The sequence below is a fragment of the Ursus arctos genome, chromosome X (assembly GCF_023065955.2).
Source record: "Ursus arctos isolate Adak ecotype North America chromosome X, UrsArc2.0, whole genome shotgun sequence".
NCBI lineage: Eukaryota > Metazoa > Chordata > Mammalia > Carnivora > Ursidae > Ursus > Ursus arctos.
This window is the reverse complement of record NC_079873.1, coordinates 116,860,904-116,887,992: the sequence shown is the minus strand read 5'-3', so window position 1 is coordinate 116,887,992 and position 27,089 is coordinate 116,860,904. Positions and strand designations below refer to the sequence as shown.

Here is a 27,089-nt window from a genome sequence, read left to right as displayed (position 1 = left end):
TAGGGGGTGCCAGGGTGCTCCTCGAGGCAGAAAACACCTTGAAGTCAAAATCCTTGATTGGAGGGGCATCTGGCTGGCTCAGTTGGTAGAGCATGCAGGTTCTGATCTCAGGGTTGTGAGTTCAAGCCCCATTTTAGGCATAGACATTACTTTTTAAAAATCCTTGATTGAATTAGATGCTGGATGAGATGTAGACGTGCTCTGGTGGGAGCTGTTCTAAGTCTGCCCTTAGCAAGATGGCACCATTCGCTGTGGAACATTGTGAAGGAGAAAAGTTCTCAACTCTGTTTATTTGCAGGTGAACACTTGAGCCACAACAGCTCTCAAAAGTGTGGTAATCGTTTCCAACTATTAACCTGTGGGCAAAAATTAACATGGGCGCAGAGAATGGAAGGGAGCATAAAACTCATTTCTAGTTAGCACTTATAGGCACTTTGGGGACACTCTCAACTTACTCTTACACAAGTGAACTATGGAAACATTCTATTTTTGCCTTGGTATTTGTACTGACTCTATCACAGGGGTCCTTCTAAGCCAATAAATATCCTTCTATACCAAAATATATTAAACTACTGGTCCTAAACCCTTTGATACAGCCCTTCCGCTCCTCCCCCCTTCCCCCTCGTGGTCCCTGACATCTTACCATCTAATTGAATCTCTTCACCTCCTTTTGCACCCCCACTCTGCCAGAAAAAAAAATGCTTCCTGCCCCTGGCCTTTCCTTAATTATATGCAGACATGGTTGGATGTTCTTTGCTAGGCTGCTGAGTCAGAAGCCTGGACGGGCCAGCTGCAGTCTTAATGAACTGACTCAGGAAGGAAGTGCTAACAGAGATGGTGCACTGTGCACTCAGTGGGTGGGAGCCGATGGCGGCTAGAAGACCTGAGCCTTGTGAGGGGCAGCTGATTGCCAGGAAAGAGCATTGGCTGGAAGTTTGGAGGCCCGTGCTAGTCTCTGCTCTGCCACTAACTTGCTGCCTGACTTTGGTAAGTCATCCCCTTTCTCCGAGCCTCAGTTTCCCCACTTATGAAAACATGCGACTGGCCCCAGGAGACCCTGTGGGAGAACTAGAGGTCCTCTGAGTGAGGTCCTGCTAAGAAGACAGTCTCCTGCAAGGTTATGGAGGAAATGGATTAGGGGCAGAAACGCTGTTTCAGAAACAGCGCCAGGAGTGAACCACAGGAGGGATCAGAGAGGGACTGCTCAAGCCTAGGGTCAGAACTAAATCATGGAACTTTACATCAAAAACTAGGGATGTACTGTATGGTGACTAACATAACATAATAAAAAAATATTAGAAAAAATAAAAATAAAAAAATAAAGAGCGCAGCTTGGAGAATAGTAGTTACAAGTTGGGGAGAGACAGAGTGAGAGAGACAGGAGAGAACCCTGAACTTGTGGAGTCAAGAAGAAGGATTGGGTCAGGGTAAGTAAGAGGGGCCCAAGGAAAGGCTGTGTGGCGGGGTCTTGGCGCATTGGAGCTAGGGGCCAGCCTACCAAAGTTCTGGAGCTCCAGGGGAGGTGCAGAAGGAAGGCTGAGACCGGAATGAGGGATGTTAGAAATGGGCTACAACCACACAGACAAGCCTTAGATGTTCAGGCTGATTTCTGAAGGAAAATGGGTGCCAATAATGTACCCACCCGTAGAACACTTGATCCCTGAGACTCTTCACTCTGGAACAAAGGGGATTTTTTTTTACTGTAAAGTCCTAATATTCTGTGCTCCACCTTAAGGGCCCATTGGAAGAAGGTGGGGTGCAGTACAGAGCCCAGAGCAGGGCTTTGATCCCAAACATGCAGCCTCAAGAGGAGAAAGAATCTGAAATCTCTGGGACTTTGCATGTGCTATTTCCTGTACCTGGAGTGCATTCTACTCTCATCCAGAAAATTCCCTCAAGGCTCTAACATGACCTCTTCCAGGAACCTTCTCTGACCCCCTCACACCTCATCCTCACTCCTCCTGCGTGCTCCCACAACCCCATCTACTTGCCCTATTGTGATGCTTCCCCAGTGCACCTGTGGTTGACTCCTTGCTTTCCTAGCTCTTTAACTAGCAGTTCTTTCTTTTTCGTTTTGGCTCCCCAGACCTATCAGAGAGACTAGTGCTTGCTAAGTGCTGGGCAAATATTTGCTACATGGATGTTGACTACTTGGTGTCAGCCACAAGGCACGTCAAGCAGTCCTGACATAGAAGACAACAATGGGAAAACCTTTGGGAATTATACAGAAAGATGCCATGGGACTTGTGTCTTTCTGCTAGACACACAGCAGGAAGTGTTAAACTCATCCAAGGGGTGCAGCAGCCTCCAAGAGCCCAGTTATGCCTAGAAATTTCTTCTAGAATTTTCCTCAAAACAGGCTGTTCCTGCTCTTTGGGGTTGGGGAGAACAGCGGGAGCGAGGGGACAGAATTCTGCATCCAGAACACAACACTGGAGTTTTTATCCTTAGATCCAGAAAAAGAAGAATCACTTACCCATTCTCCCTCATGTAAGGGAGCTGCTGACTGCCTCAAGGATGAACTTCTCTCCCTTGGCCTCTTTCCAGGCTTGGCCAGACAGGTAGAGAGAACACCAATGAACATTTACCCTGTCCCACATGGAGTAGATTGCCTTACATAATTTTCTCATCTAATTCTCTGGACAACGCTATGAAGTAGGTACTATTGTTATCTTTGCTTTATAGACAAAGCAACAGAGGCAGAGAAAGGTTAAATAGTTCGCCTAAGATCCCATAGCAAGTAGAATAGTCTGGAATGTCTGTTACCAAATTCTGGCTATTTCCACCACCCTAATCTACCTCTCAGAAGGATTGTTACACCCAAAGACTCTTCCCTAGTCAGGTTAATGACATTATTATTTTCAAGTAATTGTTTTAAATGATCATGCTCTATCTTTTTGAAAAATGTTAGCAACAAAGAGGACATATGGGTAGCATAAGAGCACAGGCAAAGATGTTCAACATCATTAACCTTTAGGGAAATGCAAATCAAAACTATAATGAGGTAATTATTATAGACCTGTTAGAATGGCTAAGATAAATAATACAGATGATACCAAGTGCTAGTGAGGATTAGGAGTAACCGGAACTCCCAGTCAGAACTATCTTTGGTGGGGCGCCTGGGTGGCGCAGTCGTTAAAGCGTCTGCCTTCGGCTCAGGGCATGATCCCGGCGTTCGAGGATCGAGTCCCACATCGGGCTCCTCCGCTGAGAGCCTGCTTCTTCCTCTCTCACTCCCCTGCTGTGTTCCCTCTCTCGCTGGCTGTCTCTCTGTCACATAAATAAATAAAATCTTAAAAAAAAAAACAACTATCTTTGGTGATAAAAGGCAGGAGAGTGGTTACCTTTGTGAGAACTAGAGACGACTGGGAGAAGACACGAGGGGGGTTTCAGCGGTGCTGTAAACGTCTACATCTGGGTGATGATTACAATGGGTATGTTTACTTCATAAAAATTCATTAAGCTTATGATTTGTGCATTTTTCTGTATGTAAAGGTTTGCTTCAATAAAATCTTATTAAAAATAAATTCTTATAAAAGTAAAATATGTTCACGGTAAAAAATAATGCAAAAAGTACAGAGGGTATAGAGCAAAGAGTAAAAGTTGTCCCCCCACCTCCCAGTTCTACTTCCCAGGGGTAATCAGTGTTACTTGTGTTTCTTGTCCGTCTAAGCATATAGGTAAATATAGCTTATTTTTTCTTACGCAGATGGGGAGTGGAGGCAGAGTGCCCACAATTCAGAAACAAAGAGTGAGCATTTGCCAACAAGATTCACTTTGGGGATCTGGGATAGAGGTAGGCGACTGGTAGTAACAGAGATTGAGGATTCTGGTTACACTAGCTAAACTAATACCTAAAACTAGACCAATATTCCAAACATCCCTATCCCCAACATCATTCATCTATGCTGGAGATGATTATCCCCAAACCCCTCCTACCTTTTTCCTCCTGAGCCTTTGGAGTGTCAGAATCAATACAGTCAACTAGAAGATTTACTGCAGAATGAAGAGATGGAAGATTCTGGACTAGAAAAGCCAAAGTAGATGGACACTGAATGTTGCGATTTGTCGGTGGAGTGCTAAAAGCCAGGATTCAAAGTTATGACAAGTATGTCTTCTCCTAGGGAGCCTTCCCTGATATTTTTTCTATCCCAGCCACCTGCTGGGTAGGTACTCTTCCTTAACGTTCCAAAGCAGTCTGTGTTCATCTCTACTGTGGCACTTCTCACATTGTTTTATGTTTGTCTGCTCATGTATTGGTTGGCTGCTCTGAACTGGGAGCTCCTGGTAAGGTAGGGACTATTGTCTTTATCTCTGTATCCCCAGCATCCAGCTCAGCACCTGGCCCACAGTAGGCCCTCAGTGAATGTTGATTTGAGCAAATGAACTGATTGAAAGAAATGTCTCCTGTAATTGCTTCTTACCAATCCAGCCAACAAGGGCAACATTGTGGATGGAGGCACCAGAGAGCACATCATCTCTGGCTTTTTGCTGCAGATCTACGTGGAGAATCCCACATGGGGCAACAAAAATTCTCAAGGCCAGATAGGACTTTGCGTTGGAAGCTTTAAAATGCAATATCTGGCTTTGAAGAGGATGTATAACACAAATAGTTTACTATGCATCGATAATGGAAACTTCCATATTCTGTTGTCTAATAGAAAATAAACAATAATTTTTAAATTCTCTTCCTTTGAGTGTGATGTGTTTAGGTTAACATGTTGATTGTTCAATGTTTTTTTAAAAAAGATGTGATTTTTTTTTTGCCTTCCAGATCTCACAGAAATGCCTGAAAAGAAACTTTAAAAAAATGATTAAGTACAGGGCTTTTTGTTGTAGTATTATTACCTTTTAAAAAGATTTGTTTATGTGTTTATTTATTTGAGAGAAAGAAAGAGAGAGAGAGGGTGAGGACAAATGAGGGGAGGTGCAGAGGGAGAGAATCTTCAAGCAGACTCCCCACTGAGCTCAGAGCCCGACTGGGGGCTCAACCTCCCGGCCCATGAGATCATGACCCGAGTGGAAACCAAGAGTCAGACGCTCAACCAACTGAGCCACTCAGGCGCCCCTATTGCAGCATTGTTCAATATCATGTGACTGGAAACAACCTTAATGTTTATCAATAGGGAACTAGTTAAATACATTGTGGTATGTCATTATACAATGGAATACTATGCAGTTGTAAAAAAGAAGAGTAGTAAAGAAGCCCTTTGCTGACATGGAATAATCTCCAAAATATATTGTTAAATGAAAAAACAAAGATGCAGAGCAGTGTATTGTACACTACTGTGTGTAAAAAGCGTGAAAGAGACTATGAACTTATTTGAATGCATGGAAAAGCATCTCTGGAAGATATATAAGAAATTGACAACACTGGTTCACAATGGAGGACTGGGAGAAAGAGGTGGAAGGATGACTTTACATTGCACATTCTTTTATATCATTTAATTTCTAACCATGTGAAAGCATTATTTGGCCAAAAATAAATGTAAAAAGAATGAAATCACAACCATGGGAAACAAGAAAAGGTGACAGCAGTGCGGAATAAATTTTGAGTGATACCAACAAGTAATAAAGGCAATGAATTTGGACTAGAAGAGAAATCAGAGCAGAAAACATTACAATTCAGGAACTCAGGTAGGAGTGGGTTTTCCCAAGGAAACACCAATCTCAAAGACAGTGAATGCAAAGAGCAGGGGTAGGCTGAGAGGTAATCATTATGGTACTCATCGAAGAGTTGCAGTGGAAACAGCTGGGACAGGTGGGCTCTTTTCTCTCTCACTCCCTTCCCCCATGAACCCTTTGTCAGCAGCAGCATTTGGCCTTTGCCCTCAGGCTGAAGATGCCTGAGAAGGGCTCTAGGGAGGGTGCTAAGACCTCTGTGAAAGACAGGAAAAAGAAAACAAAAGGAAAACCAGCATCAGTCAAGAGTGAAACCCTCTAAAGGGCTTCACCCCCAGAGAAAAGCCCTCCTTGTTTTATCAGTTGTGGGGGTCCCTGGCCTTCCTGCCTCTCCACCCACATAACCTAAAGGGAAGCCTGCCCGTTGACAGGCTCTACCCACTGAAACAGAACCCACAGTCAGCCCTCCCATTCCGGAGAAGGGTTTGTGGGGGGAAACAGATCAGTGCAATTGCAGAGGAAACCCATGCTATCCACCCATAAAAACAAACATAGTTCTTCATTCATAAATATGACCAGACAACAAAAGGTCAACAGATATTTGAGGAAAACTATCAACATGAGAGAGAAGGCCCGAAATAAACAAATGGAACTGACCCCATAGGACAGAAAGATAATTAGAGGAATAGAAGAAAACTCAAAACAAATATATTCTGATTTGTATCACCAGAGAGGCTAGCCAGCACTACTCTATCAGATTAGAATGTTGTACAGCTCCCCTTTCTATCCCCTTAAAAGAAAATTCTGCAAATTGGCAGAGATTTTACTAATTCTTTACAATGTGTCAGGAAGTAAGGATTTTGAGATTTTTTTTAATTGTCTCTTTTCTCTAGGAGCTAATGGTAGGGAAATTGAACAAGTCAATTATGAGGTAATGTGGCAAATGCTAGGGTGGATGAAACACAGAAGATGGATTAAGATGGATTAAGCCTCCCACCTTGTCTGCTGGGAGGGCATGTTTCAGAGGGGGTGTCTCTTCATCAACCCTAATGGATTAGGGCAGAGGGAGTCAGCATGTGCACAGGGAACAGCTTGACCAAGAACAGTACATTTAGGGGAATCAGCCTAGCTTGATATGGCTGATCTCAGGGTTGAGCAGGACCAAGTTGCGAGAGATGAAGACAGAAAGGTGGCAGGGGGGCAGATCACGTTCTGTGCTAAGAATTGAGATGCTATGCTCTAGGCGACGGTTTCCCAGACATGTTCAGGGAAAAGAATCCGTGCGAGGCCGTTTGTAGAACAAACAAAATGGTGATATATTTAACTCTTTCCTATGTACTGGAAATAATTTTCCTAGCAGAAACTATGACTGTGCTCTAGGTTATCAATATAAAATCACAACCACAAGCACAGTCACACCAAAAACAAACTGTTGAAGTATGATCCATTGTTTTTTGAACTTTTCCCTTGATACCTATTTGCTGCAATTCAGTCACTGGCTAGCAGGAAAGCAGTAGTAAAAAAAGGGGGGACAGAGATTTCACAAAATTTTGCATAAGAAAAACTGAAAAATGAAATAAGTCAATCCATTAACTTCATTATTTCTGTGAACTAAGAGAAAGATGGTCAATATTTGACTTTGGCTGTAGGCACATTCTTGCACTCCAGAGATCTACAGATTTCTTGGAAACTAAGGTTAAGGATCACTTTTGGGGGGCGCCTGGCTGGCTCAGTCGTTAAGTGTCTGCCTTCGGCTCAGGACGTGATCCCAGGGTCCTGGGATCGAGCCCTGCATCGGGCTTCCTGCTCCACTGGGAGGCTGCTTCTTCCTCTCCCACTCCCTCTGCTTGTGTTTCCTCTCTCACTGGCTATCTCTCTCTCTGTCAAATAAATAAATAAAATCTTAAAAAAAAAAGAAAAGAATCACTTTTGGATGCATTAAGCAGCTGAAGATTTGTAAAGGGGGCCCGACACCAGGGCCAAGGCCACTCCTTCTTGGGGGAGAGACAGGTATGGGACTTCCTGACACAAAGGATGTTTGATCGAGAATAAGAAATCAGAAAATAGAGCCCAAGTTTGGAAGCTGGAAAGGGAGCCAATTGCTGGAGAGGAGCAGGGAGAGGAAGAACAGAAGAAAGAGCAGACTTCAAGGACTGAAGAGCAAGCAGGCTATTCCAGAGCTAATCCCATTGCCGTTGACCATGCCAGGGCACTGCGTCGATCTGTTTCCCTGCGTCTGGTGTAGAATCTTATGGGGTCAAGCCAGATTAGGTAATATGGTTACTTATAAGATTTAGAATTAACATTCTTCTGGCAGTATGAAGGGTGGATGGTGTAGGGCAGGAAGGGAAGCAAGGAGATAAATTCGGTGAGTACAAGTCAGTAATCTAGCAGAGAGGGGATATGGGCCTGGACTCTCATGTTGGCACACAAAAAAAATGGTGGTGGTCAAGAAGCTTTGGGGAAGAAGAAGCTCCTGGGATTGGGAAGGACTCTGGGCAAGAGAGAGGGAGGAAGTCTCTGACCTGAGCCATTAGGTGGGTATAGTAGCACTGTACCCCAAGATAGGAAGAAGCTTGAGGGAGAACAGGTCTGGGTTGGAAGTGGAGTTAAGCATAGGGCATGCAAATATGAGGTGGCTTTGGGATATCCAAGTGGAGATATTCAGAGGTAGCTATACTTAAAAATCTGAAGTTCAAGGTTGTAGTTATAGATTTGGGATATATCACAACAAAGGTGATACGAAAACCATGACAGTGGATGGGAATCACCCAAGGCAAATAAATGTGTAGAATGAGGAGCAAGGAGGGGGTGGAGGAGGGGAAGGGGGGAGAGGAGGATGAGGATGCGGAATACCAAAGTTTTAAGGGGAACAAAGGAAACAGGGAATCACACAAAGACATATTCTGAGAGGCAAGGGGGAAGAGCCCTCAGAAGGGTGACAACAGAATCATAGGCTAACAGACTAATAGAAAGGTCACAAAAAATGAACCCTAAAAAGTATTCAGCCCAAACTATTGAGCTAATAATGGTGGGAGCAGTTTCAGGGTAATATTGGGGACGATATTAGGATAGGAGAATGAGGATGGGGAAGTTAGACTTCAGGAAGCTGAAGTTGAAGAAGTGGGAGGCAGGGAGATTAGACAACAACTCTTTCTGGAAGGTGGTCACGTGAACAAATCCTGACATTGCCTGCATCTCTGTGGTGGTCCCTTTAGCGTCCTCTCCCTGGGCGCTTGGCTGAGCTGATCTTGGTAGGGCCCTTGCGTGTTCCGTAATCATATGAAACAGGCTTTGGAGAAGTCCTCGAGCCCATTTTGGCTCTTGTGATCATTTTCCTTCGGTGGAACTCAGGTTACTTGTCTAAGAACTGAAGTCTCTGACCTGACTGATGAAAGTTTATCACGTGCATCGAAGCCACCTACTTGGCAGAGGTAGTGAAAAGCTGCACAGCTCTGGGCCCAGGACAGGATGCTGGCGCGTGGGAGGGGAAGAGAGCAGGTGCTAACAATACAGACAGTGTGCCTACCAGAGCACGTTGCTACATTTCCTATTTGTCTCTCAAAACAATTTTATAGGAATCACCAAAGTGATCTTATCATGGTTTCTAGACCAGGTTGGGATGTGATGTAGGGATTTCCACAGCTGCTTTTGTTTCAAAGGCAATCTGATAAGAGGACACAAAAGCCATTGAGAAATGCGTAATCCTACACACCTCAATGATTCAGTTCGTTGTCAAAACTTGGGGTGTTTTTTGATGTTGTTATTGTTCTTTTGTTTTTTACTAGTATGTAAGGAGGTGGCAATTATTTGGAAAACTCATTATCTTTGGCTAAACAAATCCCCCCAAATTCAGGATGAGTTGTTTGTCTATTGTTTAACACGTCTCAAAGATCTTTCATGCACATTTTCATTTGATCTTTGCAGCAGCTTTAGGATAGGCAAGGCAGGAGCAACTGCCCCCTTTGGATATGGGGAACCGGAGACCTGGAGAGGTAAAGTGATTTGCCCGAGGTCCGTAGCAATTTGTTGGTAGAGCAAGGACTAGAATTCAGTTCTCTTAACTGGAGCCTGTTTTCTCTATTCTGGGCCATTACATCAGTATCAGCAATTATCTGACAGGCTGGAACAGTGTAGACAAGCAAAGATTCCGACTTTAACCTCGATCCCAGAGTTTTGGACCCATTTCCTTCAATACCCTACTCCTCTTGGCCCTTGAGAAATTTATTTTTCTTGAATTCCCTGTCCAGCTAAATTTTTTTAAAGAAACCGTCAGCACTCCTTTTTCTTCATACCATGTAGGCTTGAAAAGATGCTGGGATTTCGTTGGGTTTGAAGATTAAAGAAGTCTTGAGTAGCAATTAGCAGGGGGTATATCAGTCATAAAATCAATCCAAACTTTTGTTGACATTCGTTTCTTTCCCTATATGCCAGGTTCCCGGTTTGTATTAGTAAGACTGAAATTGAAATAAGTCTGTTGCTGGTGGACGCATTTGTCACTTTCCTTGAAACTGGTGAACCCAGAAAGCTAGCAATAGGAAAATACTGCCATTGTGTGTTAAGAAGTCTATGACATTTCAAGGCAAGAATGAATGTATGGAAGAAGAAACTTGTTTCTTCTTTATTAACAAAAGGGAAAGCCTGGAAGTGAATGATATGGGTATAATTTAGAAAAAAAAAAAAAACCTTTACGTAACTTTTTTGCTGGGAGAGAAGACTACGAAGCACATTTTCCAGGAAGTGTGGGCTGCAACGATTGTGCGCTCTTAACTAATCCTGAGTAAGGTGGCCACTTTGACAGTGTTCTCATGCTGCCTCTGCCACCTTCTCGGTCTGAAGATATCATTTCAACTCTAACACAGCATGATCGAAACATATAGCCAAACTGCTCCCCGATCTGTGGCCACTGGACCACCCGTCAGTATGAAAATTTTTATGTATTTACTTACTGGTTTTCTCATCACCCAGATGATTGGGTCAGCACTTTTTGCCGTGTATCTTCACAGAAGATTGGACAAGGTAAGCTGAACCAGGAGCCCTTGTTAACTCGAGTTGGGGGGTCCTTATTGATTTGCGGGTTGACTGGTTTTACTTCTACCCAGATGATGGACAGAGATGGGAACCCACATAGCTAAAATGGTCTCGTGGCACAATGTTTGTCCTCTAGTTTGTAAGGTCTCCTGTTCTTGTCTCTGGTCGAGAGCTTGGGCTCTGGAGTCAGACTGCCCAGGTTCAAACCTTGACTCTGTCCCCTATTAGCTCTGCGATCCAGGCCAAGTTATTCTATATTTCTGGGCCTCAGCTTCCACATCTGAGAAACGGGGAAGATAACAGTACTCATAGATTAAATGAATTTGGCCTTGTAACCAGCTTAGAACAGAGCCCCGTGCAAAGTGAGCAAATAATTATTTGCTGAAGTTTTGCTTAGAAAGTAAACTTGTTCTGATGGAGACGACTTTTTTAAATTGCTACCTAGAGAAGGAGAGTATGAATTTGATCTCAAACGTCATAGTGTTTCAGATTAGCACAGACACGGATAAGTCTGGAATTTGCAGTCTTAATAGTAAAAGCGGCATTCTCTCTATAACTTCTCAAACATTGATCGTAGTTGCGAGCTGCTCAGTTTCCCTCTGAGATGTCTTACATTCTCTAGTGGCTGGGCTTACAGGAACAAAACAGTAGAGTAACTTAGGAGGAAGGTTTGCATTCTCAGGACAAAAGAACTGTTGGGGTTTGTCCCATTTCGGTGTGTTTACCCACTTCCACTGAGGGGCATTATTGACTGTACCAACGGAATGGCAATCATATATGAAAAGGAGAAATTTGATGAGTTATCTGGCTGTTCTTATAAGTCTGGATGTGGGAATTGTGGACGCACTAGCATCTGGAGATGGCGTTTTCTCGGGGATGTTTGAATGCCCTCTCTCGGGATCTCATCCTAGAATTAACGCCATGAGGTTTTTCATCAGGATAAAGAGGGGCAGTGATGGGTGAGGCAATTCCCCGGGTCACTCAGATTTTCATTGAGTAAAGAGCAGGGTTCTGGGTCTGGTTGTTCGTGCTTGGCCTGGTGGGCTCTGTCAATCAAATGCCTGGACCTAAGCCTAGCCTCCAGGGGGGGAAGCAGCGACCACATCTACTGAAGCATTGAGGGGTGCTCTTCATGGCAGTGGAAGCCGCTGGCTAAGTGGATCTTGTTTTGAATCTAAACATTTCATTTTAAAACAAGAAAATGGCCCAGAATCAGTTGATTATACAAGTGAATTCCATACGTTGAATTATTCTAAGACACTGGAAAATAAAATCTCTCGTTAACTTTGGGGATGAAAGATGGTTTCCTTAAAAATGCAAATGTTTTCCACAAATACTAAAGTTAAAGAGAGAGAGATGTAATTAGAACTCAAGTAAATTGACACACATTGCAAATTAACTTCTTTTTATAAAGCACTGGGGCACCAAATAAAATGAAGTGGGCAACTGAACTCAGTGCAGAACGATTTTATACACTGGCTCCACGATGACCGATCGTTACGGAGCAATGAGGACAAAATGTACGCTTCGTAATGAAATTTTATTAGAATAGCTGTGATTCCTACCTAGAGTTTCGGGTAATAGGACATGTTCATTGCTGGCTTTTGTCGATTTTTTTAACGTCTGATGCCAAATAACAATAATCTGGTATAATAACTTTTATCCCCCATTTGTATCTGCAAAATCCTCCTGCTGTTACTGATGCCATGGAAGTGATTGTAGAGGGAGACCTCATTAGCCGCGTTCTCCGGAGTTATGTTTCTCATGTTCCTGTTATTTCACAAATAGATAGAAGATGAACGGAATCTTTATGAAGATTTTGTGTTCATGAAAACGTTACAGAAATGCAACAAAGGAGAGGGGTCCTTGTCCTTACTGAACTGTGAGGAAATTAAAAGCCGGTTTGAAGCTTTTCTCAAGGTAAGGAGCTCAGTTGTTGATTAAGGGGTCGTTGAAACGTTTCACTGCTTTTGCTGGGTCAGGGAATGAACGCTGAAAGTGTAGAAGTGTTGTAGACATACATTCATGTGTGAGTACGTATATCCATGGGTATATGTATCCAATAAGAAAAAAGGAAAAGTGAAGCCTACCTAAAAGGGAAAGGAAAATTGCAAGTGTGCACATTCATGGAATGTTCTAGAGAGGAACAAAAGAGCTTCCCTTGGGGCTAATACACGCAGCTGCCCCTGTGAACATTATGAAACACATTGAGTTTGGCCCTTGGTATTTTCTTATCTTTCCATCCAAAACTTGCTGCCTTGTCACTGTGGACCCATGGTTGGGTCCCCATTTCCCACAGGAGCGAGAATCACTGGCCGGCCCCAGGGCACGGGCCTGTCTTTACTGAGGGTAGTAGGGACTTCCGAAGGCTGGGGCTTTCACACACGAACGAACGCTTCTCTCCTGACAGAATTTCAGGTGCCATGAAAGTGAGATCTTTCCCTTTTATTGTGAGGAGAGCTGTGGGGAAAGGGGGATGGACTTTCTCAGTGCCGCTCAAACCAGACCCCACAGAACACCACTTGTTCATGAGGCCAGTCCACTGTAGGGCCGGCCAAGCCCTGAGGTGGACAGAGGCCCCTGCGAGGCTTCACTGCAGTCACTGGGGCCTGTAATAGGTACTGACGACAAGAAGCCTTAGAGTGTTTCCCATGTTCTCCGGAGTTATGTTTCCATCCTCACGGACAAGGAGTCTAGAAGCTCTTTCTCCTGAAGCAGAACATCAAGCAGTCTTTCTGCTTGTTTCCCCTCTCAGAACACTGAGTAGAATACCCTTGGCTCTCAGCTCACTCCGGGGTCGTGAAAAGGAGGCAGCTCTCCACGTTGAAGGCAGCCCCGTGCCAAGCTGGCGGGGGGCGGGGAGGTGTGTTGGGTAATCTGGATAAACCAACAGCAATTAGTTCTCGCAGATAAATAATGTATAATTTAACCCAGGAGTAAAGGGCTTGAGATCTTATTTCTGAGTTTATTTCTGTCCTCCAGCTCGAAGACACTAACAGCCTATTCCTGGGTCGCCTACAGGAATCAGAATGCAGCCCAAATCTGCTGCGGGCTTTTGCGTTCCTGACACTAATCTAGGTTTTAGATGAAGACTCCTCCTGGTTGGGCAAACTTGGAAATGAGTTGAGCTTCTCTGGTTGTCCGAGGATTCTGGCCAGTACTGTAGGGTATGGGGAGGTGTTATGAATTAAAATGTGAAGAAAGCCACTTTCAGAACAACAGTTCATATTTATTGGATATTTATTGGATATTTAATGTGCTTGGCCGTGTGACCTCAGGCAAATGGCTCACCTTCCCTGTTTTCTCATCTATAAATGAGAGGGCTGAGATTATCTGCTCTGACATTCTGTAATTATGTGATCAGCCTTGCGTTCCCTCCGAGGCAGTGAGAGTGTTGCTGGTTTTCCCCTTCCCTCTCTCTTTCTTACTGAGAGTCTTACAGTTCAACGGCCAATTTCTGGTGCTTTATTTCAGGTCAGATACGTAAAACTTCCCAAATCAGCTACCCAGGATAGGAGCAAGGCAAACAAGCGGCTTGGTCACTCTGCTTCTGCTTGCATGAAAAAAGTGACAGACCTTCTCAGGCATGTCAACCAGGGCTCCTTACGTAAGGCAGGAGGAAGCCCCTCGCCTCGACGGCCACAGGGGCGGGATCCTAGTCAGTGCCATGTGTCACAGAGTCCTCCGGCTACTCAGTCCTCCCCCGAAGACTGACCCCCTTTCCAATATCCATTCTCCCAAATTTCTCATTCTAAATAGTATTTTGGACTTTAAAAAAAAATCCAACCGGCCACCTGCAGAGTAACCCCAAATTGGATTTTAATATTCTTCATGAGTGTTAGCAGGCTTTCCTTCTGGGCTTCACGGCCTGACTGGTCCAGGGCAACCAACGGTTTGAATTTGGGGGTTCCAAATAATGGGACTTGAAGGGGTCTTAGAAGTCACCAGATCCAATGAGCAACCCAGGACTTCAGTCTTCTCCCCACAGTCCCTACTGAGTGGTCACCAAGCTCTGTTTGGACAGCTTTAGTGACGATAACTCCTTAGCTCCTGAGGCAGGAAGCACCAAGCTGTCACTTTGAGGGGAAGATGGGATTCGGGGGCTTATGCTAGGGGAAGTGCAGGCAGCATCTTGAAGAGTGTAATTTCACGGTAAAACCTACGACTCACCCCACCCCGCTAGACTGGTCAGTTCCGGGGTCGTCTGCCCCTTGAAGCCTGAGAGGTCTTTGTTGGGGGGGGCAAAGCATTTCCTTTTTAAGGTAAAGGTCACCCTGTCCATAACTGCCACATAGACTTCCCAGTAAGAGAGAAATAACTAATCTGAGATTTTCTGAAAAGTCAACTTTAAAAAGTCTTTCAGTCAAGGTGGGGAGTGAAGGAAGGGGGGAAAAGGGCTCTGGGGAGTGTGGCTGAGGGAAAGTTCACAGAAAGGCAAGGCTGGGCACATAAAAGACAAACTTTGCTGACTTCACGTTTTCATCCTGGCCAAGCCCTACACCAGTGCAACCACGTAGCCTAAAAGTATCTCAACCTCGATCATCACACTCCATTTTTGAGAAGACACTAAATACTCATTTGTTTACTGGCTGTCTCACAAACATTTTCCTGTCACCGCACTTTCTCAGCTCAAGTGGAAACTTGAAGGCCCGTAGCCCCTGTGAGCATTTCGAGGCGCAAGCTCCCCAGTAGAGCTCCGTGACTTACACCCTCACATCTGGCAACCAAGCTGAGCTTTCGGCGGGACGCTCAACAGTCCCGACACTAATTCCTTCTGGGGAAGGACAGAAAGGAAGGGCCCTGTAGAAAATGGAGTCCAGTAGTGGGAAGGCACCCAAGACTTTGATTATAAGAGGTGAAAATACCACTGTGCTTCACCCTTGTATTTAGAGCCCAGAGTGATGGCGTGAGCTAAGCCGGCCTCTGCACTTGATCTCAGAGTTTCTGCTCTTGGCTTCAGCCTCAGACTCCTTGGGTGACCTCATACCAGCCTGCTAAGCCCTCGAGGCCTTGTACTCAGTATCTTTAAAATGGCAGCCGTAGCCCCGATTCCCTTCCTGCTTGTGTTGATGGCCGTGCCTGTGAACTTCCCCATTTGCTAAGTGAAAGGAAGCCATTTAAAGAGTGTTGCATTTGCCTTTGGACACCAGCATCATTGGGAGATTACCTGGGTTTCCTATATGCTGATTATTCTAAATATATACAGGCCCCAGAAGGCGACCAACTGTGAGAGAATCTCATCCCCTCGACAGGGACAAGACAATAAAAAATGCCTGAAGGTCTGTTTGTAGTCTGGAATTTCTTCCCAAGGTCAAACGTACTATTACCATTTCCTAAGAGATTTCAGACCAATTTTATTTTAATAGATACATGCCTTGCTTTATGTTTAATAATATTCTATATACCAGTTCCCAAGGTAGAAACATCTCCCCATTCAGCATTATTTGTCAATACCCGTCAAAGGCAGGGAGGCTGGGGTCATAGGAAGGGTCAGCGTCACAGCCTCTGGTCTGGAGAGAGCACTGCAGTGGAGATAATAGGGCCCCGATCCTGCCTCCAGGCTCACCCCTGGGCTTTCTGGGCTGTCAGCTCATCTGTCAGAGCCACGGGCTCCCAATCGCTATGATGGAATTAATGACAGGATCTAAGTCCATGTGATAATCCTCACCAGGAACAGGCAATAGAATCATGACAGATGCCAAATGAATGACACTTCTAAAACCCCACACCAGGTTTCCTGTCAAAATGACCTTTTGCCACGATTCTTATTCTAGGAGATAATGCTAAACAAAGAAGTGAAGGAAGAAAACAGCGTTGCAATGCAAAAAGGTAGGTTGCTATTTATCAATTTTTGTGAATACTTGAACCCGAAAAAGAAGCTTTAGGCTCATCACACTGAACAGCCCACTTGTTGAATTAGGGAACTTTTGGCCCTGGAAATAAAAGAGGACCACAGCGGCCAAATCGACACCTTCTCTGACGTCTGTGATTTGGAAAGGCTTTGTATGTGCACATGTATGGGGCAGGCTGTGTTCCTTTGATGCTGACAATGCCAAGTATGAAGAAATGCCACTATTTTCAATATCTTCATCAAAGCAACCGTAGAGCCTGGTGCCACCCACAGAGGATAAGATGACAAGAAAGTCATCGCGGGCATTCATCGCTCAGTGATAATAGTTTTCTCGTGGGGAACCGTGGCCAGTGGAGTGTCTGCAATCAGGAAATGATTCTGTGTGACAGTGTTCTAGTCTTTGCCCTGTTCTTGATGTCAGAACACCTCAAACATCTCAGGGTTGGAAGGGAGCTTGACTGGAAGGAGAGGTTCTCAAACACAGCACCACCCACAAAAGCACGAATCTCCTTCACGACAGCACTGACCATCTGGCTTCTGATCCAACATGTCTAGGCACCTTTTAGCTCATTAATCATCTTGGTCCAACTTTGAATGGCTCTAATGATTATAATAAGATTACTATACTATTCAGAGAGAGGTCTTTTCTCTTCTGGAGTTGAAATTTGTTCGCTTAAGCTCCACTCACTGGACCCAGTTCTTCCAGGCAGCAGCTCTCCAGATGTTGTAAACAGCAATCATGGCCCCCGAGCCTTTTCTTCTCCAGGCTAAACCTCCCCAGTGTCTTCCACTGTTCCTCCCATGACTCTTTCTGGGGCTTTTCCTCTTCCTGTTCCTCTTAGAATTTAGCACCCCAAACATCATAATAATGTCTAGAGTGAGTTGAGCAGCTGAGATGGGAGGGATGGAGTGTTGGCGGACAAGTGTTATTCTAACGCCAGTGAAAACGATGCTATGGCTTGTGCAAATTAATACACACAAAGAAATATATACATACAGAGATAGATACTGTTTTCTGAGGCAAGGAGAGTACTCAGAGCTTGCTTTAACCGTTGCTTTGGATGCAGTGGGTCATCTGATCTCCATGAAGTTTCCGTCTTCAGAATGACTGTAAGATGTATCGAGCGGTACCATGTTGTCCGTGACTTACAGTGAAATTTGAGGAAACGATGCACGTGGTTGTTGCCTAGCAGTCTTCAGGAAAAGGATCAACTAAACACAACTGGTTATCTAGGTCATGCAATTTGATTCACTATTTATAGGGCACCTACAAAGTGTCTGACAGCAGGCTCATTCCTGGAAGAGGAAAAAAAGAAACTTCCACACCGTCTCCACACATGGGATATCGGCACATCTAATTAAAGAGCGAGGTTTTTTACAGGAGAAACAACCTGAGCTAGGTGCAATAGTTCGGCCAGTTGCTTGACCATGTCAGACCCTGTTGGCGTCAGACGAGCTAAGTGGGCAGACACCACCTTGGGGCCCAGTGAGATTCCCAATGGACGGGAGCTGTTTCTAACAGCAAGATTCAAAGTATGTTTCACAAAGACCAGAAGTTTTAGGTTAAGTGGAGTCAGGTCCTGAATACCCATTAGAAGAATGGGATCAGTGCAAATAGCCAATTCCGTTGTTCAGACTCTAGAAACCAGCTTTCCCTGTGACAGGGATTTCAGACCGTTGTGCTCTTCCTTTTGCATAACCTACTTAAGCCCGGTCTCTAGACCAAATAGTTCTGTGGGCAGTGTCGTATTGCTTTGGCCTGACAGCTGGCTTTTGGTTTCATTTCAGGTGATCAAGATCCTCGAATTGCAGCCCACGTCATAAGCGAGGCCAGGAGTAACACAGCGTCCGGTAAGTCCGAAGCATCCTGGACCGGTCACCCGGGCGGGAAGGCTGGGATGCGGAAGCAGGGCAGCCTAATGACCAGGCTCCTCTCTTCCTCTGGGGCCCAATTTACCAACCCACCCATACACCTCTCATATGCTCTCCTTTGTCTTCAAAGTGAGCTCAGATGCACAGATGGGACTTGAAGGGACAAAAGGAGGTGGGAAGCAATCCCGATGTTCTCATTATGTTCTTGCTCAATGGCCAATTCTAAATGATGAATTGCTGGGTGGAGGGACCATTATTCTGAGAACATAGACGAGATGGCAGGTAGTGACCTCCTGGCTGGGACCATCCTTCATGCTAACCCCTCTTCGCTGTGTGTAAATGGGCCTCAGGGGGTACTTCCTGCCATCTGTCAATCCCTGTATGATTAACCCCAGCCTCACAGGGGCCAACCTCAGGGAAATTAAAGGTAAAATCATTCTGCAAAGATCAATAGGTGCCAGGACGTTAGATTTTCCAATGAAGTAACAACAGACGACATACTGTAATCTTTTCACCTCTGAATGAGTTTATTTCCATATATGTTCTGCCATCATTCTAGCTCTTAGATCTTTTTTCCCAAACCTGTACCTTGAGAGAGCTGGTGCCGGAGAATGTGTCGCATCTGATAAATGGATGGAAACATGCCCGCGAGCACGAAACCCCCTCACTAGATAAATGCAGTCTGAGGGCATCAGAGCAGTCTTGGAAAAATTTAGCAGTGCTCCAGAAAGGAGTTCTCAACAGTGTGTGTGTGTGTGGGGGGGAGAGAAACACACACACAATGAGAGAGAGACAGAGACAGAGACAGGGAGGAGATACCGCCCCATCTCTGAGGCGGCCTGGGCTTCTCAGTGGGCGTAACACATACGTGGTTATCACGGATCATGACAAGGAAGCAAGAGCACTGGAAAGGAAGTTTTTGAACTGAGATTCTAGAACCGTGTCTACCACTTGCTAGGTGACCTTTACTGCCGTGTGCCGCCTCACTTATCTCACAGGGTGACTCTCAGCGCCAGACCAGCTGCTATGGAAGAAGGTCACACTATCACGTGCTAGACAAATGGAACGTGCCATTCCTTACCTTCCTTTACTGTGGTTTAGATGTCGGAAGAGTCTCAGAAAGCCCTTCATTAATACCAGTTATTCCTACCGTATGTAATAATTCTGCCAGGTAGCCGTTGTCAGAAAATACACTTTCGGGAGAACATCCCAGCTGTGTTGGCTTGTCCAGGGTGGCAGTCCGCATGACACTTGCACACCCGGATTGCTTGACTGCAACAGAGACACCACCTAAAAGAGTACCTTCCCGCTGGTCTTTGCCCACGGGCACTGAAATCCTTGCCCTTGGATAGATTTCATGGCACTCAGATTCGGCCAAAAGGCCAAGGGTCGATAGGGTCCCAGAATCTCTCGGTCCGCCTCCCAGGAGGTCCCCAGGGGATCAGATGTGAAGGCAGTAACATTCCTCACCCCTCCTCCAGTCCCAAACCCCCCACTCCCGCCTGGCCACGCTGCCACAAGCTAGGTCTGCAACCCACAGCCAGGACAAAAATTAGGTATGGATTTAGGAAGATAATCCCAGTGCTCTGAAAGATAGCGAACCTGCCCTTGGCTTCTCACATGGCCTGAAAGTGAAAACATCATCAGGAAGCGTCATTTCTGGAGTGGTCCGGAGGGCCAAGAAATGTCAGACATTTCAGGACGCCTTTCCTGTTACTAAAAGATGAGTCTTCACAGCCTGCATCTCACACCCGATAGATCGCCAAACAGGAATTTTTAAAAAGGGCTCAAGGAAGCAAATGATCAGTACTTTCACTTCTCCCCAACCCCCGCGCCCGGCAGCCTAGCTCGCTGTGGGAGCTGAGATTTGAAATCGGGTGCACACACTACTTTGAACCCACTCAACATCCCCGCCGAGAAGATGGCCCACGGTTGGTGGGTACTCGGGTTCAGCCACAAGAACACAGGCACTTTCAAGTTGGTGGCGCCCGCTGCAATGGAAGATGAAAACACCCAGGGAGACGGCAGGTTCATTTTCATACTCCCTTGCCTAATTTTAGTCCTTGCTGTGGGAGGCAGGTCGGGTTTGCGACAGCACGAGCAGGTAGGAAGAAATGGGGTCTTTCCCTTTGTCAGCTCAGCTGCAGAGACTGGCAACTCTTTGACTTTGTGAAACCCGAGGAAGGCGAGATAGCAGTGCTCCTATCGGCAAGGATTTAGTCTGAATATCTTCTAAGGATGCATACCCCTGCCGATCATTCAGCCCCAGCCCCCCCAGAGACTTAAGAATCCCTGGCGCCCCAAACTTCCGGGCGTATAGGAAGCCAGTATCGAACAGGAAAGTCTATGTTCTGTTGGAGTGGGACCCATGCGTGCTTCACCTCACCACGAATGCCCCCTCTCCCTTACAGTTCTCCAGTGGGCCCCGAAAGGCTACTACACCATCAGCAGCAACCTGGTAACCCTCGAAAATGGGAAACAGCTGGCCGTGAAAAGACAAGGACTCTATTACATCTATGCCCAAGTGACCTTCTGTTCCAACCGGGAGACTTCGAGTCAAGGTCCATTTATAGCCAGCCTCTGCCTGAACTCCCCGAGCGGATCCGAGAGAGTCTTACTCAGGGCTGCAAACCCCCGCAGCTCCTCCAAACCTTGCGGGCAACAATCTATCCACTTGGGAGGAGTCTTTGAATTGCATCCCGGTGCTTCGGTGTTCGTCAACGTGACTGATCCCAGCCAAGTGAGCCACGGGACCGGCTTCACGTCTTTTGGCTTACTCAAACTCTGAACAGCGGCCCCTCGCAGGCTGCGGCCGAGCTCATGCTGGTGGTCTTCAGAATACAGCAAAGAGCAGTGAAGACCACCCCCTGTCGAACTGCCTATTTATAACCCTAGGATCCTCCTCGTGGAGAACTATTTATTATACACCCCCAGGCATGTAGGGCTGCAGGAAGGGAATTTCGGGGCCGGTGAAGCCCCGGCAGGCCCCGGTCCGTAGGAGTTTATATTCTGGAAGCAGCAGCCCCACTGATGCAGACATCCAGAGAGTCCCATGAAAAGACGAGACCATTATGCGCAGATTGGATTCTGAGTAAACAGCAGATCGTTAGTCAAGTTTCGTTTCGTTTCTTTGCATGCGGTGTCTTCCCGTGGATAAACGTATTTGATTTCCCAGTGAAGATGCGGAAGGGCAACGGGGAGCCTCAGCTCGCCGTCCGCCGCCCCGATGGAGGGGGCAGGCTCTAGAAAGTCTGATGCAGCGGAGAACTGAAAAACCCTGCCCCCACCAGCCGCCCTGACACTCATTCTCTCCCTCCTCCGCCCCCCCAGACACACACAGTCAGGCTGTTGCTATTCGGTTATCTTATTTCAACCCTGTCGCGTCGCCACCCCTGTAGGCGGGAGGGGAGAGCAGAGGCGGCGGCTCCGAGGCTGCCCACTCCTCCTCCCGGAATGACTGTATTTAAAGGAAATCTCTCGTATCTACCTGCAGTCTCCATTGTTTCCAGAGTGAACTTGTGATGATCTTGTTATTTATTTTTTTTGAATAATAAAGTGCCCTTAACGTTATCGTTGTCATCTAGCACCTGAAGCCCTCGGCCGGGTTGGGGGAGGCGGAGGAACCGTTTGGAGGGGTTCTTCCCAATCTTTGTGATGTGTTCGTGAACTTGGCGCTCAAGCTTCTTACGCCACAAAGTATCTTGGCGACGGCACCCTCCCTGGCAGTCTGCGATAGGCTTTGATGGATGGTGTGAAGCTCGTTTGGTGAAAAGCAATCTGGGTCTTTATTTCCAGCCAGCTCTGGATGAAAAAGAGACTTTCTGTTCTTGATTAATCACCACTAAGCGAGGCTGGAGGGAGGGCCTTCCACGAGAAGCCGTTGCTTATATTTTTACTAGCTGGCTAGGTGGTCCTACCTTGGGCGAGAAGAAATGGAGCTGGGACAAACTGGGGAGAGGTACTGGTCCCCCGTTCTTCCACTGAAGCCACAGAGCTATTCTTGGTCTCTTCCAAGAAACCCAGAGTGGCTCGTTCATCTTTACTGGTCGAGTGTGTTGCTTAAAGCAAACACCAGAGGATCAAGCAGGAAAATCCTACTGTAGGAATGAGAAAGGGGAATGAGGAGGCGGGGGTCCACTCTGCCCACCAGCTCTGCTCTTCGGTCCCGTGGACCACACAGGCCCTCCTGGGCTGAGTCACTATGAAGACGTTCTAGCATGAATTTCTAACACAGGGCCGCAGTCGTGCTCGTTGAAATTGCTCGGCTGCATACCGTCTTCAACGAGAGAACTTTGGTATGAGCAGAGGTGACACTGGTTGATTCAGGGACTCATGGATATGTCCTCAGTACTGTCTCGTCCTCCGGAGTGAAGATCCGTCTACAGCCTTGTCCTCTGCACGGGACACTTGAAGGAAGCGGGGCAGCGGCCATGGCAGCAAGGAGACATTGGTCATAATATTCTCATAGGTATGAGGCTCCCTTAGGAAGGTCAGGACCCCAGGTCCAGCTGAGAAGAGGGCCTGGCCCAGTCCAGACAGAAGAGACAATCCATGGGCCATGACTTTCCCTTCCTCACGGTGGCTGACTGCCCACTTTGGGGAGACAGCCGTACTTGCCCAGCTCGCAGGGGTGAGACACGGGGGTGCGGGTGGGCAAGTGGCATTACCCCTTTCGTAGGGTTCCTGCAAAGGGAATCCACGTCCAGCCCGGACGAAACTTTTATAGTCTTCGTATACTCACACGCCCTGATTTAAATATTACCCTCATACCTCACCCTACCTTCTTCTTCCTTGGACATCCTATCTCCCAATTATCTCTGCGTCTGGTCACCAAGTTGCTAAAGATATCTGTTATCAGAAGGAATGCTACAGATACAAAAACTACATTTTCTAGTCTATTTCTTCTGCTCCCACACTTCCTACTGCTCGCTAAAAGACACCTTCCATAGCTCCCGTCCAGAACTTTCCCCTGCACGTCAACCTCACCTAGCCAACTGCCTTCAACCTCTGGGACTACTTCTTCATGAGGTCACCTTGTCCTTTCCAAGAACCCCAGTCCCACCCTTTACCCTCTTCTCTTCCTGTCCCACATGCTCACAGTGGGCTGTCTCCCCACCCCCCCAGCTCATGGGTTCAACCACCACCCTTATGCCTTTGGTTCTGACCTGCCTCCTGGAGTTTGTCCCCTCAAACCCAATGCATCCAAATGGAACTCCTCATCTTTCCCCCAACACAATGGGGTCCACTTTCAGTGTTTCCCATTCCAGTGAATGGCAGCCTCCTCTGCCCTCTTCCCAAGCCAGAAACCTGGCTTGACTTCTCACTGTCCTCACTCCCATGTCTAATCCCAACAGCATAAACACATCACCCCTATTTCTTAAATAGCCCTTAAATTAATTTACTTCTTTCTATCTCTGCTGCCACTATCCTGGTCCACACTACTGTCATCTCTCTCCTGGAATACAACAACAGCCTCCTAGCCTCCCTGCCTCCACTCTTGCTCCCTCTCATTCATTCTCCATGCACCACCAAAGTGAATTCTTAAATAAAAGTCTGATTTGGGGCACCTGAGTGGCAGGCGGGCATCTGCCTTCAGCTCAGGTCATGATCCCGGGGTCCTAGGTCAAGCCCTGAGTCAGGCATCTTGCTCAGTGGGGAGTCTGCTTCTCCCTCTGCCCCTTCCCCCATGCACTCTCTCTTGCTTGCTCTCACTCTATCTCAAATAAATAAATAAAATCTTTAAAAAAATAAATGAAGTCTGATTTCTCAACTCCCTTGCTTCATCATCTCCTGCCAATACCTCTCTCAATGTCTTAAGTTCCAACCCTCAGTTCCGCTAAGCAAGGCTATGTGTGCTCTCCCGCCTTGGGACCCAGGCATGCTGTTCGCTTGGAACCCCCATCCCCTTCCCCACTGCACCCTGCACTGAGCTTCACGGCACTTACCAAAGTTGAGGTTTTTCCCACTATGCTGTGAGTTTCTTGAGGACCAAGACCTTGTCCTGTTCACCTGTTCGTGGTGACTCCACGGTCTGCCACGGGGCCTGGCATAGCCTTGGCCCTTGATTCATTGTATGAAGAAAAACATGAATGAATAAATGCCCCGGCTTGTAACTCGGTTCAGTAGTTCATGAAATAATTCTGTGTGTTGGTTAAAGCATACATTTGCAATACTGGAAAAATATTTTATGTCAACAACATGTATATGATAAAACTGTGCTCAGGGAGTGTGTGACACTGGAGCTTGGGGTCGTGAGTTCGAGCCCCATGCTGGGTGTGGAGATAACTGAAAAATAAAATCTTTAAAAAATAAATCATCTATTTCTGTTATGTGGTTCATGATAGTTTGCAAAATAGTACATAAAGTGCTTCAAACTTCACTTGAACATTTTCAGAGTTGTTCTCATCAATGATGGGGACTTGAGTACATTTCCGATCTACCTATAATATTCTTTTTTTTTTAAAGATTTTATTTATTTATTCGACAGAGATAGAGACAGCCAGCGAGAGAGGGAACACAAGCAGGGGGAGTGGGAGAGGAAGAAGCAGGCTCACAGTGGAGGAGCCTGATGTGGGGCTCGATCCCATAACGCCGGGATCACGCCCTGAGCCGAAGGCAGATGCTTAACCGCTGTGCCACCCAGGCGTCCCTACCTATAATATTCTGATCATAAGTTACCTAATTTCATCCCATTTTTATAAACACATTACTTTTACATTCCATCTAAGGGTTGATGGGGAGGGAATGCTTGAAATGACCAATAATTTTTATTTCCAGATAAAAAGAGAATGAACAAGTACGAGGTATTACTATCACTGCTACTTGGTAGGAAGCAAATGTCCAAAAAATGCAAACAGTGTTCCCTAGCAAGCTGTCAGTATGGGGCACCCCAGTTAAAGGAAACAACATAAAGACTCCCGGGCTTCAGGAGGGAACACATTTCGCACTGCATTTGGCTATTTCTGCAGGGCCTGATACCGCTGTGTTGGAGGTCACACCTCCCTGGGCCTCTACGGCATTCTGAAGTACTGTGGGACACAGAAACATGGAACATGAGGCGAAGTAGAATTTTTTTTTCTCTGTGAGACGCACCACCAGTTAAAAAAACAAAACCAGGGACGCCTGGGTGGCTCAGTCAGTGAAGTGTCCAACTCGTGATCTCAGCTCAGGTCTTGATCTCGGGGTCGTGAGTTCAGGCCCCTCACTGGGCTACACGCTGGACAAGGAGCCTACTTTTAAAATAAATAAATAAATAAATAAATAAATAAATAAATAAACAAAACGTTTTTTAAGAACCCCAGAGGGGGGTGCCTGGGTGGCTCAGTTGGTTAGGCATCCACCTTTGGCTCAAGGTCATGACCTGGGATCGAGCCTCACGTTGGATTCTCTGCTCAGGGGGAAGCCTGCTTCTCCCTCTCCTTTTGCCCCCCTCCTTTCGCTCTGTCAAATAAAAAAATAAAATCTTTAAAAAATAAATAGGAACCCCAGAAATAGTCACTGTAGTGTAGTGGTGGCATGTGGAGTTAGACAGACAGTCTTAATCTAGGCTCTGCTGTTTTACCAACTTTATAACCATGGCAAGTCATGTCTCCCCCTCTGGGCCTCAGTGTCCTTGTCTGGAAAGCGGGGATGATAAGAATGCCTGCTTGGCAAGGTTTGTGGGGGGTTAATGAGATCGCCCACAGGAAGTCCCCAGCAGAGCCTGCTCCGTGGGACAGAACACCAGTCTGCAGCTGGTGGTGCAAGTAGACAGGTGCAAGACTACTTGCAGACCTCTGAGACCACGGAATACAGGCCTTGCCCATTGTAGTGCACCAAAGACCACAGCCAATTTGAAGGAAAGGAAAAGGAAAAAAAAAAGGCACGGTTAGATCACATACCTAACATTATAGTAGATTTGTGTGTAGCAAAGACTCTTACAGTTTCATTGTCAAAAACAATGAACCATTGGAGCCTTGGGGTTGCCAGATATTTCAGCTGGCTTGAGCAGTTCCACATTTAGCCTTTAGGAAGGTTTCTTTCTCCTCCTCCTTCTTCTTCTTCTTCTTCTTCTTCTTCTTCTTCTTCTTCTTCTTCTTCTTCTTCCTCCTCTTCGTTTCAGGGGTAGAATTTAGTGATTCATCAGTTGCATAGAACTCCCAGTGCTCATTCCATCAAGTGCCCTCCTTAATACCCATCACCTAGTTACCCCATCCTTCCACCCACCTCCCCTCCAGCAACCCTATTTGTTTTCTAGAGTTAAGAGTCTCTTATGGTTTGTCTCCCTCTCTAATTTCCTCTTATTTTATTTTTCCCTCCCTTCCCCTATGTTCATCTATTTTGTTTCTTAAATTCCTCACTGTTGGTGGGAATGCCAACTGGTGTAGCTACTCTGGAAAACAGTGTGGAGTTTCCTCAAAAAGTTAGAAATAGAGCTACCCTACGACCCAGCAATTGCACTACTGGGTATTTATCCAAAGGACACAAACATGGTGATTCGAAGGGGCACATGCTCCCCAAATGTTTATAGCAGCAATGTCCACAATAGACAAACTATGGAAAGAGCCCAGATGTCCATCGACAGATAAATGGATAAAGAAGATGTGGTCCATATATACAATGGAATATTACTCAGCCATCAGAAAGAACGATTACCCAACATTTGCAGCAACATGGACGGGACTGGAAGAGATTATGCTAAGTGAAATAAGTCAAGCAGAGAAAGACAATTATC

General features: G+C 46.1%; 1 protein-coding gene across 1 annotated transcript; it reads left to right on the top strand.

Moving 5' to 3' along the window:
- Nucleotides 1–10,418: 10,418 nt before the first annotated feature.
- On the top strand, nucleotides 10,419–21,938 carry CD40LG (CD40 ligand). Its single transcript, XM_026479732.4, has 5 exons — nucleotides 10,419–10,641; nucleotides 12,442–12,573; nucleotides 16,428–16,482; nucleotides 18,293–18,355; nucleotides 20,788–21,938. The coding sequence occupies exons 1-5, from the start codon at nucleotides 10,486–10,488 to the stop codon at nucleotides 21,162–21,164; spliced, it is 783 nt and encodes a 260-aa protein (XP_026335517.1). The 5' UTR covers nucleotides 10,419–10,485; the 3' UTR covers nucleotides 21,165–21,938.
- The last annotated feature ends 5,151 nt before the right edge of the window (nucleotides 21,939–27,089 follow it).

What these genes read in the sequence shown, in the direction of transcription:
- CD40LG (XM_026479732.4), top strand. Translation starts at nt 10,486, where the DNA reads ATGATCGAAACATATAGCCAAACTGCTCCCCGATCTGTGGCCACTGGA. An exon ending in TTCACAGAAGATTGGACAAG is followed by an intron (nt 10,642 to 12,441) that starts GTAAGCTGAACC and finishes TTTCACAAATAG; the next exon opens with ATAGAAGATGAACGGAATCT. An exon ending in GGTTTGAAGCTTTTCTCAAG is followed by an intron (nt 12,574 to 16,427) that starts GTAAGGAGCTCA and finishes TTCTTATTCTAG; the next exon opens with GAGATAATGCTAAACAAAGA.